Source organism: Meriones unguiculatus, chromosome 10 (genome assembly GCF_030254825.1).
Source record: "Meriones unguiculatus strain TT.TT164.6M chromosome 10, Bangor_MerUng_6.1, whole genome shotgun sequence".
Taxonomy (NCBI): Eukaryota; Metazoa; Chordata; class Mammalia; order Rodentia; family Muridae; genus Meriones; species Meriones unguiculatus.
In genome coordinates this window covers 80,382,280-80,403,518 of record NC_083358.1, presented here as the reverse complement: position 1 = coordinate 80,403,518, position 21,239 = coordinate 80,382,280, and the positions used below count along the sequence as shown (strand labels likewise).

General features: G+C 38.4%; 1 protein-coding gene across 4 annotated transcripts in view; it reads left to right on the top strand.

Annotated features, from left to right (window-relative positions):
- Nucleotides 1-21,239, top strand: part of Ndst4 (N-deacetylase and N-sulfotransferase 4) — a 351,768-nt gene that overhangs the window by 189,460 nt on the left and 141,069 nt on the right. For all 4 annotated transcript variants that reach the window (XM_060392790.1, XM_060392791.1, XM_060392792.1 and 1 more), the window contains 2 exons: nt 18,705-18,890; nt 20,740-20,868. In XM_060392790.1, coding sequence (XP_060248773.1) covers nt 18,705-18,890; nt 20,740-20,868 — 315 coding nt within the window. The remainder of the gene's footprint in view (nt 1-18,704; nt 18,891-20,739; nt 20,869-21,239) is intronic.

Here is a 21,239-nt window from a genome sequence, read left to right as displayed (position 1 = left end):
AAGATCATCCCAAGTGAGGTATCCCAGAAGCAGAAAGACACATGGTATATGCTCACTTGTAAGTGGATATTAGACACATATTCGAGGATAAACATATTATAATCTGCACAACTGAAGAAGCTAAACAAGAAAGAGGACCCTGGGTAAGATGTTCAGTCCTCATTCAGAAATACAAATGGTATAGACATCAGAAGAGGGTGAAAACAGGGAACAGGACTGGAGCCTACCACAGAGGGCCTCTGAAAGGCTCTACCCTGCAGGATATCAAAGCAGATGCTGAGAGTCATAGCCAAAATTTGGGCAGAGTGCAGGGAATCTTATGAAAGAAGTGGGAGATAGAAAGACCTGGAGGGAACAGGAACTCCACAAGGAGAGCAACAGAATCAAAAGAATCTGAGCCCAAGGGTCTTTTCTGAGACTGACACTCCAACCAGGGACCATGCATGGGGATAACCTAGAACCCCTGCACAAATGTAGCCCATGGCAGCACAGTATACAAGTGGCTCCCTAGTAAGGGGAACAGGGACTGTCTCTGACAAGAACTCAGTGGCTGGCTCTTTGCTCACCTCCCCCTGAGTGGGGGCAGCCTTACCAGGCCACAGAGGAAGACAATGCAGCCAGTCCTGATGAGACTTGATTGGCTAGGATCAGATGTAAGGGGAGGAGGACCTCTCCTATCAGTGGACTGCAGGAATGGTATGGGAGAAGAGGAAGGGAGGCTGGGATTGGGATGGAGGGAGCTAAAGTTGAGATACAGTATGAATAAACTGGTATAAATTAAAAAAATTAAAGCTAAAAAAATAAAAAATATATAAAATTCTGGGGGTAAAATGGTAGGATATATTTGGGAGTAGTTAAGTGGAGCTGGAGAGATGACTCAAATTTTAAAGCTAGCCTCACAACCAAAGATATAAAAGAGTATCTAACAGGAAGAGTTGAGGACAAATATGTTTAAAACTTTTTATGCAATTTTCAAAGACTTAATTATTTTAAATGAATTAACTGTGTATATGATTGCATTCTTGTTTTTCATCTTGCTTTTACCCCACTTGGGCATTTGCCTGTTGTCATTTCTTTTGGGTCAATGTTACTATTAAAAAAACACTAATTGCTTAATATCAATAACATTTCTCTTGTTATTAAATTAAAGCCACAAATATGTTTTCTTGTGGAGGGAAAGTTATGTTTCTGTAAATCAGTTCTGCCTTTGTTGGATACCAGTGTTTGCAGACCACCACTGTATGTTCCTGTTTATTCTACTTGTTTCAAGGGCATAATATCAAACATCCTTTAAGATATAGCCTTTGTAGCCCAGCACAAACATGATTAGCCCATATTGCTCTGCAATGACCCAACCTAGGCTGCAAACACATCTAATCTTAATCTATGCCTGTATCATTGAAGCAGACAGTTCCACATGTATAACTCACTATGGATCTTCAATGGACCTACCATAGAGCCCTGACATCATCCTACAAATTTTTGTTTTGTTGATACCTGTGCTGTCTAGTCTGTTAACTTGTCCCGAGATAGAATATTAACAGAAGAGGAAGCCTAATTTGAGAAAATGTCTCCATAAGACCTTGCTGTTGACAAGCCTTTTGGGTATTTGTTAAGCAACAGTTGATGGAGAGCACCCAGCTTATTGTGGGTAGGGACATTCCTGGGATAGTGGTCTTGGGTAGTATAAAAAAGCAGGCTGAGCAAGCCGTGAAGAGTGAGCCAGGAAACAGCATCCCTCCATGGCTGCTGCATCAGCTTCTGTCTCCAGGTTCTTGCCCTGTTTATGTTCCTGTCCTGACTTCCTTTAATAATGAGCAAGTTGGTTTGCCTTAGTGTTTTCATCACAGCAATGGTAACCCTGACTAGGACAATGGCCTTCTCTTCTCAAGCACTGTTTCTCAGTTCTCACTTCTCAAGTTATTGCTCGTATCATGTCTTTGCCTTTTAAAAATGGTCTTGCTTCTTAATTCATTGACACAAAATCAATCATAAACAAACTCTGATACATGCCTCTTATACAACAGCAATTTCCCTATGATACTAGGAAAATGGAAGTTAAACAGTGCACACAATGTTAAAGTTTTTAAAGTGTATGTGTGTTTGTTTGTGTGCACACATGTGGGTGAGCTCCTACATACAGAATGAACTGGGTGTGGGAATTGAAGTCAGGTCCCCTGATTGAGCAGAAAATGCTCTTAACTGCTGGGTCATCACTCTAGCACTTATGAATTTATTTTGAAGCATCTAAACCGCTCTATTAAGAAAAGAATATAATTTTAATAACTGAGATGACGTGAACTCAAGTGACATATTTATCTAGTGAAATATTTTGTGCAGATATGGTTGGTTGCTATAAGTTGTTTTGAAAGTGTAAACATAAATGAGAGGCTGGCATGCAAAGGGAACACTCAGGTTTGGGTTCTGATACAAAGTGATATGTTAAAGGAATAGTAATGCAGGTGTCAGACTGTCTTAGTCAATGTTCTATTGATGTGAAGAGACACCGTTACCATGGCAATATTTATAAAGGAATGGATTTAATTGGGGTTGGCTTATAGTTAAGAGTTTTGATCCATAGCCATCATGGTGGGGAGCATGGATGCATGCATGATGCTGGAGAAGTAGCTTAGAGCTCTGTCTATATATGGATCCACAGACAGCAGGAAGAGAGAGAGAGAGAGAGAGAGAGAGAGAGAGAGAGAGAGAGAGAGAGAGAGTTCACTAAATTTGGCTTGGGATTTTTTAAACACAAATCTCATCCCCAGTGACACACTTTCTACCATAAGGCCACATCTATTCCAACAAAGTTACATGTCTTAATCCTTTCAAATAAACCATTCCCTATGAGCCTGTGGGGGACACTTCATTCAATCCACAATACTGATTCTACAGTCACACTGGTCCCTTTCCCCTTGACTATTCCCATCAGTCTAGAGTATCGCCTCTCTTCCAAAATATTTCTCATATAAAAGTAGGCTGTTAATTTCTGTTTCTTTACAGGGACTGGTCTCTGGCATGAATCTGTGGCTAGCTCTTTGACCTCCACAACCCCCTTGAGAGGAGCAGCCTAGCTAGGCCACAGAGGAGGACCAGCCCTGAAGAGACCTGATAAGCTAGGATCAGGTAGAAGAGGAGGAGGACCTCCCCTATCAGTGGACTTAGAGAGGGGCAGGAAGGAGATGAGGGAGTAAGGGTGGGATTGGGAGGGACCTACAGCTGGGATAAAAAGTAAATAAACTGCAATTAATATAAAAAATGAAAATTTAATTTTTAATAAAAGGGAAAAAATAAATTAATATAGAAAAAGCCTGTTCAAAAAAATTCTGTTTCTTTGAATTATTTCTGTTTCTATAGCTTTCATCCAATCTATAGAATCATTAATAGAGTGAATATCAGATTTAAATTGTTTAATTTGTTGCTATACTCATGCTCTACCTTAATTCTTCTTATCATTAAGTTAGTCTGATGAGCAACTGTTCTTGGCTAGGATGTTGAATGACATCCAGTATAAAACTCTAGTAATTATAGGCCTTATTTTGCATCATTAAATCACAATGGTATTTGCTATCAGCAGTATTGCTTTCTTCAAAAATATTAGTTAATTAGCTGTTCACAAAGAAAAGGCTTTGACCTGGAAGGTGTTATGAGGAATTTCCATAGAGGGTCCCAGGATAAAGCTATCATTTCCATTTCTATTTTCAAAAGCTGATTTCAAGGTAATTCAGTAAATTAAAAAAATGGAATTTGTCTTTCAACAAATATAACGCAAAACAAAACTTGAATGATATTAACAAATACAGCCACAAAACAAAACCACATACCTCAAATAAAGAGCTCTCAGTCTTTAGTTAGCAGCCATTGCATTGTGGATCCCTGATGTGGCTCACACTTCATGTGCTATGCTCTTCCTCAGTATATATGCTTGTTTTCTTCCCCTTACCTGTTAAGGTCAACCTCCCAGGCCTCTATTTTTATGCATCCTCTTTTCTCTGCATATACATGCTGTATTTATTTGTTTTATATTAACAAATCACATGGCTTTAAATAAAATCTTTATCTTGGGAATAGAAAGATAGCTATGTAGCTGAGAGTCCTGGCTGCTCTTCCAAGGACCCAGATTCAATTTTAACACACATATGGGTGCTAAACTATCTTCAGGCCTTTTCAGGCACTATTCATGATCATGCTCCACAGACATACCTGAAGGTGATATACACATACACATAAAATAAAAATAGGAATAATACGATTTTTTAAATTTTTTTATACTTATTTTTCTTAATTACAGTTTATTCACTTTGTTTCCCCCCGTACCTCCCTCCGAGTCCCACCCTCCCTCTTTCCCACCCGTGTCCCTCTCCTATTCCACTGGTAAGGAAGGTCCTCCTCCTCTTCCCTCTGATCCTAGTCTATCAGGTCTCATCAGGACTGGCTGCATTGTTTTCTTCTGTGGCCTGGCAAGGCTGCTCCCCACTCAGGGGGAGGTGATCAAAGAGCAGGCCAATCAATTTATGTCAAAGACAGTCCCTGTCCCCATTACTATGAAGCCCATTTGGATACTGACCTGCCATAGGCTACCTCGTACGAGGTTTTCAGGACATCTCCATGAGTGGTCCTTGGCTGGAGTATCAGTTTCAGAAAAGACCCCTGTGCTCAGACATTTTGCATCTGTTGCTCTCCTTGTGGAGCTCCTGTCCTCTCCAGGTCTTTCTATCTCACAATATTTTCATAAGATTCCCTGAACTCTGCCCAAAGTTTGGCTCTGAGTCTCAGCATCTGCCTCGATACCCTGAAGGGTAAAGCCTTTCAGAGGCCCTCTGTGGTAGGCTCCTGTCCTGTTCCCTGTTTTCTCCCTCCTCTGATGTCCATCCTTTTTTCCTTTCTGAATGGAGATTGAGCATCTTATCCATCCTCCTCCTTCCTAATTTGCTTCCTTAGGTGTACAGATTATAGTATGTTTATCGTATATCATATGTCTAATATCCACTTATGAGTGAGTATATACCCTGTGTGTCTTTCTGCTTCTGGGATACCTCACTCAGGATGATCTTTTCTAGTTCCCACCATTTACCTGCAAATTTCCTGATTTACTTGTTTTTCATTGCTGAGTAATATTCCATTGTATAGATGTACCACAATTTCTGTATCCATTCTTCAGTTGAGGGACATATGGGTTATTTCCAGCTTCTAGCTTTACAAATAAAGTTGCTACAAACATGGTTGAGCAAATGTCCTTATTGTGTACTTGAGCCTCTTTTGGATATATGCCTAGGAGTGGTATAGCTGGATCTTGAAGAAACGCTATACTTAGTTGTCTGAGAAAGTGCAGATTGATTTCCAGAGTGGTTGTACAAGTTTACATTCCCACCAGCAGTGGAGGGGGGTTCTCCTTTCTCCATAACCTCTCCAGGATGTGTTGTCACTTGAGTTTTTGTGTATCCCATTTTTAATTGGATTAAGTGATTTGTTGCTGTTTACCTTCTTGAGTTCTTTATATATACTGGATATTAACCCTCTGTCAGATATAGGGTTGGTGAAGATCCTTTCCCATCTGTAGGCAGTCGGGTTTTGTTGTTGTTGTTGTTGTTTTGTTTTGTTTTTGTTGTTGTTTTGGTGTTTTTTTTTAAATTAATGGACTCAACTTGTATTAGGAGTTACTGCTTTGAACAAAAAACATGAATGCTTCCTAAAAGTAATTTTAAAAATTTGTTACATCTTTTCCTTCCCTTTACTCTTTTCAACCCCCTCCTTTTCAACCCCTTCTCACCCTTACTCCTTCTCATCCTCGTTTTGTTTTGACAACAGTGTCCTTTGCTTTACAGAAGCTTTTCAGTTTCATGGGGTCCCATTTATTGATTGTTGCTCTTAGAGCCTGTGCTGTTCGTGTTCTGTTCAGGAAGTTGTCTCCTGTTCCAATGAAGTTTATCTCATAAACTTACTAAATTCTAGTTAAGTTTGCTTTTGTAAATAATAAGTCGTTATTAACATCCTTACCTGTCATATGCTATTACATGTCCTTTCACAAAGAGAATGTTCTTCTTTATCTGTCTGCTCCCAAGCTTCCCAGCTTTATATCTCCTTTCCTGACTTCATAGCACTCAGTCCTTCCAGCTAGTCTTTCTCTCCTGCACTGTATTCAAGCTCTTTTAAAATACTCAAACTGAGGCTGGAGAGATGTCTCACAGTTTAAAAAGCTTTTCATCCAAACAAGAGGATTTAGCTTTAGATACCAGAAACCTGCAGGCATCGTACGTGGGCATGTGGGCTTGCCCATGATTCCAGCCTCAGAAAGAAGATAGAGGGAAATCACCAGAGCCACATCAGGAGTTTTGGATCACTGAGAGACTGAGAACAAAGTGGAAGAGCAATCAAAGAAGACTCCTAGCATGTTGTCACACACAAATGCCCATAATACACACATAAGAAAGAAAAATAATGGAAAAATATATTCATAAAAATATTTCTCATGAGTGGCATCATGCTCATGTGCTCCAGGCTGCTATTATTTTCCATCAATAGCCTATGTGGGTTTTTGTTTTGTTTTGTTTTGTTTTTAACTATCTTAACCTTTCTTCCATCATTTCTTATCATGACAACCACAAGCTTTTATAATGTTAGGCTGAGCAATGCCATCTGTTTGCTCAGAACTTTCTAGTTGTTCCTTCTATTGCTCAAGGTAAATAACAACACACTAGTAGCATTTACAGGCTTAAGAGATCTGCAACTTTTCCATCAGTGGAGCTGTGTTGCCCTCCAGAAAAGCAGGCCTGAGTGATGCCTCTAAATCTTTCAGTACAAAACGTGAACATCTCTTTGGAGAAGCCATTTGATATCACGTCTTGTTTCTCAATAACCTCAGCTCTTCGGCCACATCATTTCCTTCTCTGTGACACACATTCTTTTTTTGTCCTTTTTTCCATTTTTATTTTATTAATTACAGTTTATTCACTTTCTATCCCCCCCGTAGATCTCCCCTCCTCCCTCCCAATCTCACTCTCCCTCTCCCTTCTCCACCCATGTCCCTCCCCAAGTCCACTGATAGGAGAGGTTCTCCTCTCCTTATAAGGTCTCATCAGGAGTGACTGCATTGTCTTCTTCTGTGGCCTGGTAAGGCTGCTTCCCACTATGGGGAAGGTGATTAAAGAACCTAGAACCCCTGCACAGATGTAGCCCATGACAGTTCAGTGTCCAAGTGGGTTCCATAGTAAAGGGAACAGGGATTGTCTCTGATTTCCCTGTTTTTAATTGCTGAGTAGCATTCCATTGTGTAAACATACCACAACTTCTGTATCCATCCCTCCATTGAGGGACATCTGGGTTGTTTCCAGCTTCTGGTTATTATGAATAAAGCTGCTACGAACATGGTTGAGCAAATGTTTTGTTGTATACTTCAGCATCTTTTGGATATACTCCTAGGAGTGGTATAGCTGGATCTTGAGGTAGCACTATTCTGAATAGTCTGAGAAAGCACCAGATTAATTTCCAAAGTGGTTGTACAAGTTTACATTCCCACCAGCAGTGGAGGAGGGTTCCCCTTTCTCCACATCCTCTCCAGCATGGTGACACATATTCTTGATAATCTAGTACAGTGATTCGTGTCCTTCATTCCTTTATATACCTCCGTTTTATTTCCAATTCTAGTGTTCACCTTTTTATAAATAATTTACATATTTTTTAATAATTTCAGTCTCATCCTACTAACTTAAACTCACAGATAGAAGAGATTTTTGTCTATTTTCTTCACTGTTATATCCCCAATGCCTATAATGGCTCTTTATACAACTATGCATACACTGAATATATATTGTATAATGTTAACATTGAACAAAGTTACAAAATTTTGTTTGGTAAATAAAGTAAGAATACTGAAAGAAAAAAAAAAACTAAGCAATGTAAATGCTAAACTTGCTGGAGTAGAGCATCCTACTGTTAAGTAAAGACTGGCTTAGCTTTTCTCTTAGTTCCCTTTAAGCAACAAAGCAGACTACCAGTAGGGCAAGACTATTAGAGGCTGAATCTCAACTGCCCAAAATAGCTCTACTTAGGATCAGAAAGTTCAATGCTGTAGAAGCAATGCTATTGCTGCGCTGTTTCTTTTTCCTGAAGAAAAATCCATTTGTACCACAGAGCCCTCTAGAGATTTGTCACCATTTACCAGGCTTCAATCCAAAGAGTGTCAAGACTAACCCAGCCAATTTCCAGGGTCACACAGCCATCGCTTTTATCACTTATGAAAACAGAAGACAATTTCAGTCCTGAAAAACACAGTGGAAAATCGATGATTCTAGGCTCATTTTCAAAGATGACAATAAGGTCTCAAACCCTTATTAAAAGGAAAAAATAGATAATGGGATCTATTTTCCTTAGCATATGTCACTCCCTCCCCCCCCAAGTTGTATCTATAAGAGAGCTGATCAATGTTTTAAGTCAACACAGTACGTTTGAGTACTTTTGAGTCTTGTTATCAAGTGCATTCATTTATACATTCACTGATTCATTAATTTCACTTTTGACAAATGTGTTTTTAAGAAAACATGATTTAATTTCTACAGTTGTTTCTTTTAAAATATTTACTATTTCACAGCAATGCATACAATGCTGTTCCAAGGACTTTGGATATTAAATAATCTCAGTCATACCTCATGTTTTTATGGAATATGGACAGAGTGTTATAATTATGAACATAAGCATTGTAACCAGCCCTTTCACCATTATTTAGAAACTTGAATTCATTGTTTAATTTTTTCCCAGCTTTTGTGAGATCCATCTATGACAATGAGATGAATCTTCCCATTCTCATTTTCTCTCTTGTTTTATCTCTATAGTCCATCACAGTGTGTCAAGCTTTCAGGAAAATATTTACTAATGGATTCTTGCAAAATGAAACACAAGACAGTCACACATGCTCACTTGTAGCTCCCTGATATCTTTGTCTTAACTATAAATCTTTTGTCCATCTATTAGGATTATTTCTATTTTTTTTTCTTCAATGCAGTTTATTCAGGAACCTTGAACAATCATCTGACCCTGGGGAAAGCCAGCCCACAGCTTAAATAGCTTCTGGGTAGCCAACCCCAGCATGCCACGTGGGCAATGCAGATAGGTCCACATACACGGAAGCAAGCCAGATCCTCAGCCTTAGCCAAATATGGAGTTGTTTGTGACAGAGAGCACTCACTATCAGGAAGGTGGAAAGCGGAAACCAGCTCCATCTTTTTTTTTTAATTTTATTTTTTTATTTTTTATTTTTTTGATTTTATTATTATTTGTTTTATCAGTTACATTTTATTAACTCTGTATCCCAGCCGTGTCCCGATCCCTCATTCCCTCCCAGTACCTCCCTCCCTCCCTCATCTCCACCGTGCCCCTTTCCAAGTCCACTGATAAGGGGGACCTCCTCCCCATTCATCTGATCCTGTTTTATCAGGTATCTTCAGGACTGGCTGCAAAGCCCTCCTCTGTGGCCTAACAGGACTGCTCCTCCCTTCGGGGGTAGGGAGACCAAAGAGCCAGTCATTGAGTTCCTGTTAGAAATAGTCCTTGTTCCCCTCACTTTGGGAAACCAATTGGTTACTGAGCTACCACAGGCTACATCTGAGTGGAGGTTCTAGGTTATATCCATACATGGTCCTTGGTTGAATGTCAGTCTCAGAAAAGACCCTGTGCCCAGATATATTTGGTCCTTGTGGAGCTCCTATCCTTTCCCCATCAGACTAACTCCCCTTCTTTCTTATGATTCCTTGTACTCTGCCAAAGGTTTGGTCATGAGTCTTTGCTTTGAAAACACTGCTAGTTAGAGTCTTTCAGATGTGCTCAGTAGACTCCTGTCATACGTTCAATGCACATCCCATCTGTCTTTCTAAACAAGGATTGATCGATCATCTTACCCCATGTCCACTCAATTGATTATCTTTTTTAGGTGTATAGATTTCATTATGTTTATCATATCTTATAGGTCTATATAAGTGAGTATATCCCATGTTTGTCTTTCTCCTTCTGGGATATTTCATTCAGAATGATCTTTTCTAGATCCCACCATTTGCCTAACCAGCTCCATCTTTAAGGCACGGCATTACGCAGCTCTCTACAGTTCCCCCTTTTTGTTTTAGACGCATCAGGCAAGAGTAGAGGTCTGATCTCTGATATTAGAAATAAATTGGGACTTTGTACCAATGTTCATTTAGGTGTCATCCACCCGAAGAGCATCAGACCCGTCTGATACCTTTTTCTCAGAGGCGGGACCTGGGGCATCAACCCGCGTGCAATCAGACATGCTCTTCTCTGGGTCCAAAGTGGCTGACCCTGAGTGCAGTGCTTTGCCTCGCATCCTGAGCGTAACATTTTAGCTCCCATGCTTGGGGAGACTGTCCTGCTTCAATGGCTGTAAAGGCCTGAATGGTCATGGCTGCATTATGTTGTTGTGAGACTCTAATTATCCCACAACCATGGCACAAAAGCATCAAAACCAATGCATTTCAGTGTAACTAGTGGCCTTCAATCAACCTTCTGTCATCATGTTAGTTACATCATACAGCTTCATTCTCCCACTAGCCTGTGTGCTTTGATAATCTAAGGGAGATTTTACAATAGCTACTCATATCATACTAGGTTCCATAAAAATGGAACAACAATGGTCACCACCTAGGATTTAATGAAAGGAAAATTTGCAATAGTTCATGCAGGATATAAGGCTACATCCAAGGAGGTCTGCCCTGTGACTGGTTTCTGTGCAAGTAGAGATTAATTCCAAGGCTTCACGAGGTAAAGTAAACATCACAGAAAGCATGTTATGGAATGAGAGTAGGGGGTACTATTGTGGGCGGAGGATACTTTCACCATCATTTCTCTTTTTTTATTTGAGATCATATTTTCATCACAAAAGTTTTCCTTTCTCTCTCCTTCATCTAAACTCTCCCATCTGCCTTTTCCCACTGTCCTTCATGTTCATGGTCTCTTTTTTCACTAATTGCACGAATGTATTACTAACATATCATCTATCTATCTATCTATCTATCTATCTATCTATCTATCTATCTATCTATCCTGTCTGGTACACATAGGATAATGTTGCTTGTATGTATGTTTTAAAGGCTGACCATTTGCCATTGGACAATTGGTTGGTGCCCTTGCTCTTCTCAGTTGCCTATAGCTCTTTGTGAAGGGTTAAGGTGTCCTGGACTATTCCCTGTTCACTTTGACATGTCCATTGGTATTATCCTTGTTCAGTATATAAGTTGTCTGATGGGTGAAATAGGAAAAGGACAGGGTCTTTCAGGAACAGAAGAAAGAGGGATGTGGGTAAAAATAATACTAAGTATGTTTGAAAAGACCACAGGAGTCATACTATTAACCATTTATCTAAAAACATTACACATAATTTCTGTGTATAAGTTCACACACATAATTTTAATAATTCTTCTCATCTGAACAGACCATGTTCCCTCCAAAGGACAAAGATTGCCTAACAAAAACAAACAAAACAAAATTAAAAAAAAAAACATTACCAAATGTAAGAAGCCCTCCTTCACAGCTGTTTTAACCTTTGATTGAAGTAGCCTTACAGCACAAAATGACTTTGCAGGGAGAAAATAAGTTTCCCTAGTTTCATTCTCATTTACCTCTTATCTGTTATCAGGATTTTCTATTTGCTAAACTCAAGTGGATACATGAAAGCAGGGTACCCAGTGAGATATAATACCCCTTCTGTGGAAGACAAAGTTGGCAGGGATAAAATACAAACCACTGTCATTTCTGATTTGATATTCTTGTTCACTCTGTGACACTAACAAGAATTGACATGTTTTTTTTTCCTATTGGTGCAAATAGTCGCTACTATTGCCTAAAGATTGTTTCCCTTGTATTCGTATTTGCAAAAATTTATATATTTCCTGAAAGTATCTGCATATTGTTTCTGAACCAATAAATCCTCATTAAATGGGAGCTGATGATTTCATAATTTATTAAACCTTGTAAATATTAACTTATTTATATTTGTCATTATATAATCCTTTAATAGTATCAACTTAATTTTATAGAAAATGAGTCTGAGGCACAGAAAAGTCATATAAGCCTCTCACATTCACACCATCAGTCAAAAACAAAACCATATTCAAACTTTAGCCAACTTCCTTGGTGTCCGTCAAACTCTGGGACACTATTTGAATGAGTAAATAAATTATTATACTGGCACTCTTGCTTGCAGTATTATGGGCTGTAGTAGTAATATAAGAAGGAAAATCTCTACACACAAAGATTTTTGGAGTTGACTAGTAAGACATATTGAAAGCATAACACAGAAAAGTCTGCATGGAAGAAAGCCTGCAAGGCCCCACATTAATACAACCAAAGAATCTAGAGTGAGGGGACAATAACAATGAAAACAGTTTCTGATATTTGAAAGGTCCCATGAGGTAAGTTTATACTACTAGATATAAATATATTATTTCATTGCAGCTAATGTTAGTTGGAAATAAATTAAACCTTAATATATATTTATGTCATAGACATCATTTTCCCCCAAGAAACAACATGTCTACATGTCCAAATGATAATGGTGTTTTTTTAAAGTCAAATGTTCATAGGCCAAATTCAGCAAGAACTGGGATACATTATCTATTTTTTTTTCTGCAGTTGTCTCCAGAATTCAAACTGCAGTAGAAATTGTAGCTTATATCCAGTGAAGCACTTGGAACTTAAAAAAAAAAAAAAAAAAAACACTTGACACAAATCATGAACTCAAAAGTAATTATTTCAAGCACAGAGGAATTGAATTGTTAGTTTGTTGTTTGATTGCTACAAATGGGACCTTAGTGTAGCTCATTCTGGCCTGCAACTTGTTATATAGCAGAGTACAAACTTGAGTAGATGAGCCTCCTGCCTCCACTTCCAAAGTACTGGGATTAGAGTGATGTGCTACCAAGTCTAGCAATCTGATTGTTTGGATGTGTCTCTAGTGTTTTGAATCATCAGTAGAATCCTATAGAAGACTTTGGAGCCTACTTGACGACATATTGAAAGTATAATGTAGAAAAGTCTGCAAGGAAGCCTTTAGTCCTATAGCAGACTACTGTAGGCTACCTGCTGGCTACCACGAACATAACATGTAGCCATCATATGCACGCATATCATATCTACATACAATCTCTACTCCACAAGCACATATAAAATTATAAAATGTTCATATATATGTGTGCGTGTGAAATGTTTACTCAGCCAGGCGAGTAGACATTTACCGATATCAATCATCTAAAGAAATTATACTATAAATATAAAATAATAAAATAAGTATTGTATGGTTCTATATTATATTCCCCATGTTTTCCTAGAAATCAAACCATTAGACACCTTACCTGAATCTGTTAAACCTGCTATAAATATTAGAAAATGCAAAACTGCCTTTGCCCTTCAGGTTTCCAAATTTAAAAACATCACACCATTTTCAACAAGGACAGTTTCTACTGAGTGCCTTGAGGGCTTGCAAAAACCTCCATGAGGGCAGAGGGGCAGACCACATTGAACTTCTCAGGGACTAAAAGGACCACACAAGACCCCAGAGGCTACTATTTCAGAGAGACCACTAGAGTTGAGTCTCAAGCAGTAGGCTTCCCATTGCCCTGCAAAAATGCACCAGCACTGCCAGCAGATTGTCTTGTTTTCAGGGTCTTCCTTTCCAACAAGAGTTTTTAACCTTTGCTTCCCACTGCTCTCCAGAATTTGTCTTGAGCGCTCCTAATTGGCTGAAACTCATTTGCATTAAAAAGTGCTAGCAGCAAAAGAGAGTTTTAAAATAGCGAATTTTACGCTATACAAGTTTTCCAAGCAAAAACGGAATGGAAACTTGTTCTGCTTCCAAAATATATATATTTGAGTCCATTCCACTCAGTCACAGCAGAGGCTGACTGCGGGGATAGCAGAAGCACAGGCTGAACGCTGAGAGCCTGGGTGCAACTCTGGCTAACGTGGAAAAGCCAGATGCTTTCTCTTAGCCTCACTTTCCACATTTTTGGATAGTCTCCAGTCTTTGAAATAAAATTGTCATTGGGGTCACATAAACTGAAAAAACACTTAATAGATATCATGCACATGAGTTGCCAGGAATACATGGTCGCCAGGGATTGTTTTAAAAGTGCCTTCATTTCAGATGCTGTTACCAGATCTGGTTCTAAATGCATTTCATCATATGCTGACTTTCTGAAAATGATCTCATTGTACATATCAGTTAATGGTCTCATCACCACCACCACCCTTCCTTGCAGAAGAAATAGAAATCTAATTTAATTAATGAAAAATGTGGTACTATCAAAGCCTTATAAATGTTTTTGAGGCAAGCCGTTCTCAAATGCAGTGGAAATTATGTTCTGGCAATTACCTCTTAACTATATTAAATGTTTGTGTGATGTGTATTACCTTAAAATATTTTCACCTTATACCCATCAGAATGGCTAAGATCAAAAACTCAAATAACAACATATGCTGGAGAGGTTGTAGAGAAAGGGGAACCCTCCTCCATTGCTGGTGGGAATGTAAACTTGTACAACCACTCTGGAAATCAATCTGGCGCTTTCTCACACAACTAGGAATAGGGCTACCTCAAGTTCCAGCTATACCACTCCTAGGCATATATCCAAAAGAAGCTCCAGTACACAATAAGGACATTTGCTCAACCATGTTTGTAGAAGCTTTATTTGTAATAGCCAGAACCTGGAAACAACCCAGATGCCCCTCAACTGAGGAACGGATACAGAAATTGTGGTACATCTACACAGTGGAATATTACTCAGCAATAAAAAATAAAAATAAAAAAATAAAAACAAAACAAGGAAATCATGGAATTTACAGGTAAATGGTGGGAACTGGAAAAGATCATCCTGAGTGAGCTGTCCCAGAAGCAGAAAGATGCACACGGTATATACTCACTCATATAGACAAATAATAGAGGATAAACCTACTAAAATCTGTACACCTAAAGAAACTAATCAAGAGGGAGGACTCTGGCTAAAATGCTCAATCCCCATCCAGAAAGGCAAAGAGGATGGACATCAGAAGAAGGAGAAAACAGGAAACAGCCTAGGAACCTGCCACAGAGGGCCTCTGAAAGGCTCTGCCCTGCAGGGTATCAAAGCAGATGCTGAGACTTATGGCTAACCTTTGGGTAGAGTGCAGGGAATCTTATGAAAGAAGTGGGAAATAGTAAGATCTGGAGAGGACAGGAGCTTCACAAGGAGAGCAAAGAACCAAAAATTTCTGAGCACAGGGGTCTTTCCAGAGACTCATACTCCGACCAAGTACCATGCATGCAGATAACCTAGAATCCCTGCACAGATGTAGCCCATGGCAGTTCAGTATCCAGTGGGTTCCATAGTAATGGGAAGAGGGAATGACATGAACTGTTCCTCCTGCTCTTTGATCACCTCCCCCTTTTGGGGGAGCAGCCTTACCAGGCCACAGAAGAAGACAATGCAGCCACTCCTGATGAGACCTAACAGACTAGGATCAGAAGGAAGGAAAAGAAGACCTCCCTTATCAGAAAACTTGGGGAGGGGCAGGAGTGGATAAAGGGGAGAAAGGGAGATATTGGGAGGGGAGGAGGGAGGAACCTACAGGAGGGATATAAAGTGAAAAAGTATAATTTATAAAAAATTAAAAATATTTTGATCCTGCATGATAAATAACAAAAGGTATACTTGAATTTGTTTTATCAGCTATTATTTCTGTTTATCTTAGGGGTTTGAGTGTTTCCTATATTTACATTGAAAAGGCTTCCCAAGTCTGTAATTTTTGTGATCTTTTGTAAATATGATATTTAGTTTATGTTTTAGTTGACCAACTCTCTGTGAATTGGATTTTAAGCTGTGGACAGTTAAGAGTGAAGCTTTCTAGTTCAGTAACCCCCTTGATAACAGGAAAAGAGTTACTAGGGAATTACTTTTCAGTTTCGGTTATCATTTTGATTGAAAAAATATAAACTCATAATTACCTAGAAAGATTTAGTATTTTGATTGAGCTCTAGTTGCTGCTGTGATGGCATGACCTTACAGAGAGTATTGCATTTGGCCCCCAGAAATCAATAAGTACAATAAAATCGTTTTTACTGACCCTCCCTTCCTACTCACTGAGTCAATTGCTTTTCCCTCCTGATTTTTCATGAAAAGTTCTACAGTTCCTTTTACGACATATGAAAAGTGAAATGCCTTTTTGAAAGGGATGAATATAGTTGTTTGTTATTTCAATTCTCTTTACAGACTTTTATTTTTTTATCTCTTTGTTTCTATGATACTACCATACTTATCTGATACCCAAGACTTCACTTTTATAATAAAGCATCACACAATAGCAGAAAAGTGAGGGCAAAAAAAGTTTATTGTTAAAGAATATTAGGATTCCTGCACTGTTGTTTTGTTGTTTACTAAATTATAGGAGACATAAAAAAAAACATTTTTATAAAACAGTTGCAAGAAAAACAACATAGTAAGAAAATGTTTTCCCTTTCCTATGTGCCATAAGTACCCTTCCAAAAAAGCCACACCAATTCTACTTACCTGACATCCACATCCCTCGATTTCTCTCAGGCGGAAGTCCATCTATGTTTCATTATCAATGTGATGGTGGGCTGGACACCTTGATTCTTGGGTGATCCCTCATCTTCATTATGGTCTAACCATTTACCAGGCAGCAGATCAGACAAAAAACAACTGAGGCTGATCATAGTTCAGTAAAAGGCCTTGTGATGGGTCCTGGCTACATAGCCGCTGCCTCTTTGAAGTTTTTTCCACTTTGTTTTGTACAGAAAATACTAATTTAAGAGTTGGAGGGTTAGCCTACTAGGGGAACGTTTTTGTGGCATTAATGAGGAATGGGATTTCATTTCTAGTGTAGAGAAGGGGAGGGGAGGGGAAGGGAGAGAGGGAGAGGAGAGGAAGGGAAGAGGAGGGGAGGGGAAGGGAGGGAAAGAGGGGGAGAGGTTCTTGCATGAAACATATTTCTTTGCTAGTACTGAGAAATCAGTTTTGCCTCACGTCTAGGAAAAGTCTCTCTCTAGTTCATTTTACAGCATCGATTTTATAATTCAGAATTTCTATAGAGTCATTTATTATAATAGATGTAAGAAAACAGTCTTGATGAAAAAGAACTGAATTTGGCTACACAAAAAGGGTCACCCCGTGAAAGGAAAATGAACTATTTTGTGCCCATCTTTGGAGCTAAGGCAGCCTGTGGGCTACACACTGAAGACATGTGATTCACTCACTTGCTTCTCATCCAAGACTGAGTTCTTTGCCTGTGCTGTGTGCCTCTAACAGACAATATAAACAGCAATTGCCAACGATTTTGTGCTCATTTCATTGATCCAATCAAGTTTCATATCTGACAGAACATCCTCATTTATAAGCTCAATTGACAAGATTCAGTCCTACAAGGGGACTTTATAAAGTAGATAAGCATTTGAAGAGAAAATTATACAAGAAGTCGAAATTAGAAAACTGCATATTTTTTCACACACCTGAAATATCAATAACTGGGAATGTTTTCATATTCTTAGGTGTATCCTTGTAGCCATTTAGAGTTGACTGCATTTCAAAGTACCTCACCATAAAGTGTATGCCTTGTGAAGTAAATTGAGTTTCTAAAATTTATGACAAAGGATGAGACTTTTACCTTCCCTTAACTTTTACCTTCCCCTTTCCCTCTGCAAACAAAACTATCCTGGATTTTAACTCTTCCTTACTCTCTGTATTCTTTAGTTCCCTACCGCTTAAACTGACTGTGTGTAATCTTGTTTTGTTACCCACTTCCAACTAATTATTACCACAGAAATAATTCCTTAACTTTGATCTTGACATTTCAGTAGTGTCTTCCTGGAGTGAATAACATACGGAAGAGGATTTCAAATACTGTGAAATCCAAACAAAAAAACAACGTCTTTCATTACCTTAAGGTTCATATTTACATTCCAGAATGCAACACACACACACACACACACACACACACACACACACACACGCTGTGTCCTGCCATCTTCTTCTTCTATGTTTAGGTAATTTCTGAAGTTACACATTTTTTTTTCTTTCATCTGCCCGATAAAGGGTAAAAATCTGTTGCTATTTGTAGCTAAAATTTCCCGCCAGATGAGAAACAGACAGTGTCCATCTTATCTTCTCATGAGTTCCCAATGACAAAGTGATGATTCTGCCAAAGTTCACTATGAGGAGCCAATGAGTTTACTGGGCTTCCTTCCACAGGAATGCGGGTGTACCTTCCCCAACAGGCTGCATGTGAAAAGTCTTACCATCAGGGGTGCAAGCTTTCCCATGACCACATAGTTCACAGTTGGTGCTCCAATCTTCCCTGGCCTATGTATACGCCACTCCCTTTTGCAAGGGAGACACCTGAATGCCTCAAAACGGTGGTTACTTGGCTTCAGAGGACAGTCGTTCACAACACTATCATCTCAAACTTAATGTATTTAAATTTCACACTTAATTTTATGCACAAAAACAAGCCCAAACTGTGTACTGGATTCATTTTATTTGCATCAGAGCTCTATGATGCTCGTGAACTGAGGAAAGCTTCAAAGCTCCATCTTCCTATTTTTATATTTCCTCTTACTTCATGGGGATCTCAGTATATATGGCAAATAAATATGCATATTATGAGTTGACTCAATCGCCCCCCCTCCATGATGGTGTTCTTCTGACTTCTTTTAGGAACATGGAATACCGATCAACCTGGGCTATGCCGTGGCCCCACATCACTCAGGGGTCTACCCGGTCCATATTCAGCTGTATGCAGCTTGGAAGAAGGTCTGGGGTATTCAGGTCACCAGCACTGAAGAGTATCCACATCTGAAACCCGCACGGTACAGGAAGGGCTTCATTCACAACAGCATCATGGTGAGCACGTACTGCTGTTTCTGAAGGCCCTTGACACCCGTGAATAAGTGAAGGGATCAACATTCTGTCTAAGGATGTAGCACAGAACTTCTTTTACATGATTATCAGATGTTTCCAATATGCTGTGAAGCTGACTGGTCACACAATTACATACTATTTGACTTCAAGCTTACTTGCTAAGTTGCAGAGTGATTTTTACTAAGTACATAACAATCAAGAAAAAGTGAGAACGAGTTTAGAATGGACATTTTCAAAGTGATATCTAGTCAGTGCCTCCTATACCTCTCCTAAGGAAATCCTCGGTACTACTTATTTGAGTAGTTTTACTAAAGAAGTTGCTCCACGGAGCAAGAAATCAACTCTACACTCATTTTGATACCAACAGATGAAAAGGAACAATCACATCGGATAAACAAATGGGTCTATCCAGTATTTTTGACATTGAAGCATTGAGAGCATCTTAGAACACTGTTTATTTTCGTTCTTTTTTCATATTTTAGGGAAAGGTTAGCATTTAATTTTTCCATGTGTATTAGATAAAAAAATGATAACTATTTTAATACTAATTTATTCATTATGATAAAGGAAAGTAAAACCACATGAATTTTAGCTAGAAGTTTAGCATCATTAATTAAAAAAAAAAGTGGTACCATTCCCTTAGTTTTAAAATAGCCAGTTTTAAAACACGGGTCCCCAGTTCCAGGTATATTTGAAGTGTCCTCATCATTAGTTGCCAAGATCAGGCACAAGTTTACAAACTATCTTCTTCTGTTCAATACTTGCACTAACTCAGTTGCTACTAGAAGTATCTATCCATCAATCACTCTGCTTCTAATCCCTATCCCAAAAGAAGAGTCGGGAGAATATAGCTATCTGGATTGGACATGCAGTAAATGTTATCATATGGCTTTAATTATCTCATTATTATACTATATCAGCAGTGGACCAAAGGACACAGATTTTTACCTGAAATTATTGATTAATGTCAATAATGCAGTTGATATCTATAGAAATCAGGAGGAATAAAATCAATGAGCCACATAAATTTAAAAACAGAGAAAGTACTGAGATTTTCTTTCTTTGTGTGACCACCCAACATATCATGAAAGGAAATGTTTCTTTTGGCCTAGCCTATATATTTTCATTTACCTTGAATTTAACCAATGAAAATTAAGTAAAGGTTAAATACCATCATATCTTTCTTGAATAATTTAGTACTCTGTAAATAGTTTATTATTCAAAATAAACTCTGTAAGTAGTTCATTATTCAAAATAAACTCTGTAAATAGTTTATTATTTAAAATAAAATTTTTAGAATCAATTTGTTTGTTTTGTCTGTTGAACATCCATATTTATAGCAGAATTAAACACAAAATATTCCAGAAACAGTCATTAAATGGTTTGAGTACTAATGAAATGAAATTTTAGGTCTGGGTGTAGAAAAGACAAAGCAAAGTAGAAATGCTGAAGAAAATCGATTCTGAATCCCAGAACCTGCATATTATACAAGACTCAATATCAGAAGGAAGGACAGGAGAAGCTTAATTAGATGAGCAATGTAACCATGGAAGCAGTCTGAATCAAATAAACCCTAAGACAACTTTTTTATTTCTTATACAGGTCAGGCAATAGCTTAGATTTAGAGACCTAAGTTAACTGGGCACATATTCCCAACTACAAATTGTATTTCTTTGATTTGGTTACTCCATTGACATTTATGGAATTAAATCAACAAAACTTTTGATTGCAATAGACGTTGGGAACACTTTGCTGGCTGTAAAATTATGAAAGTGGTAATAGTTCTTAGTTAAATCTCACGAGTGTGCTATTTTTACCTCTTTATCCTCAGGTCCTCCCTCGACAGACCTGTGGGCTGTTCACACATACGATTTTCTACAAGGAGTATCCAGGAGGACCCCAAGAATTGGATAAAAGTATCAAAGGAGGTGAACTTTTCCTCACAATCCTTCTAAACCCAGTATGTGTTCTATTCATCTATAATTTATAATAGTATCAGTGCCTTGTCAAATAAGTTTCATTTTTAAATATAAGTCATGAGGATTTTTTTTCCAAACAGGGCCACACAAACTATTCTTACTAGTCTTGAACTTGTTAGGTAAATCAAGCTGGGCTTGAACTCACAGAGATTCCCCTGTCTATGCCTCTAGAGTGCTGAGATTTAAAATGTGTATTGCCACAACCAACTCATGATTTTATTTTTTTCAGAGCAAGTATTTTTACTGAAACTGCATTAAAATTTGTATTTCAAATCCTTTCCATGATACAATTTGATTTCTTAGGAACTTTTCACTGGTAAATGCAGTGTTGGTTCTGCATTTGACATATACT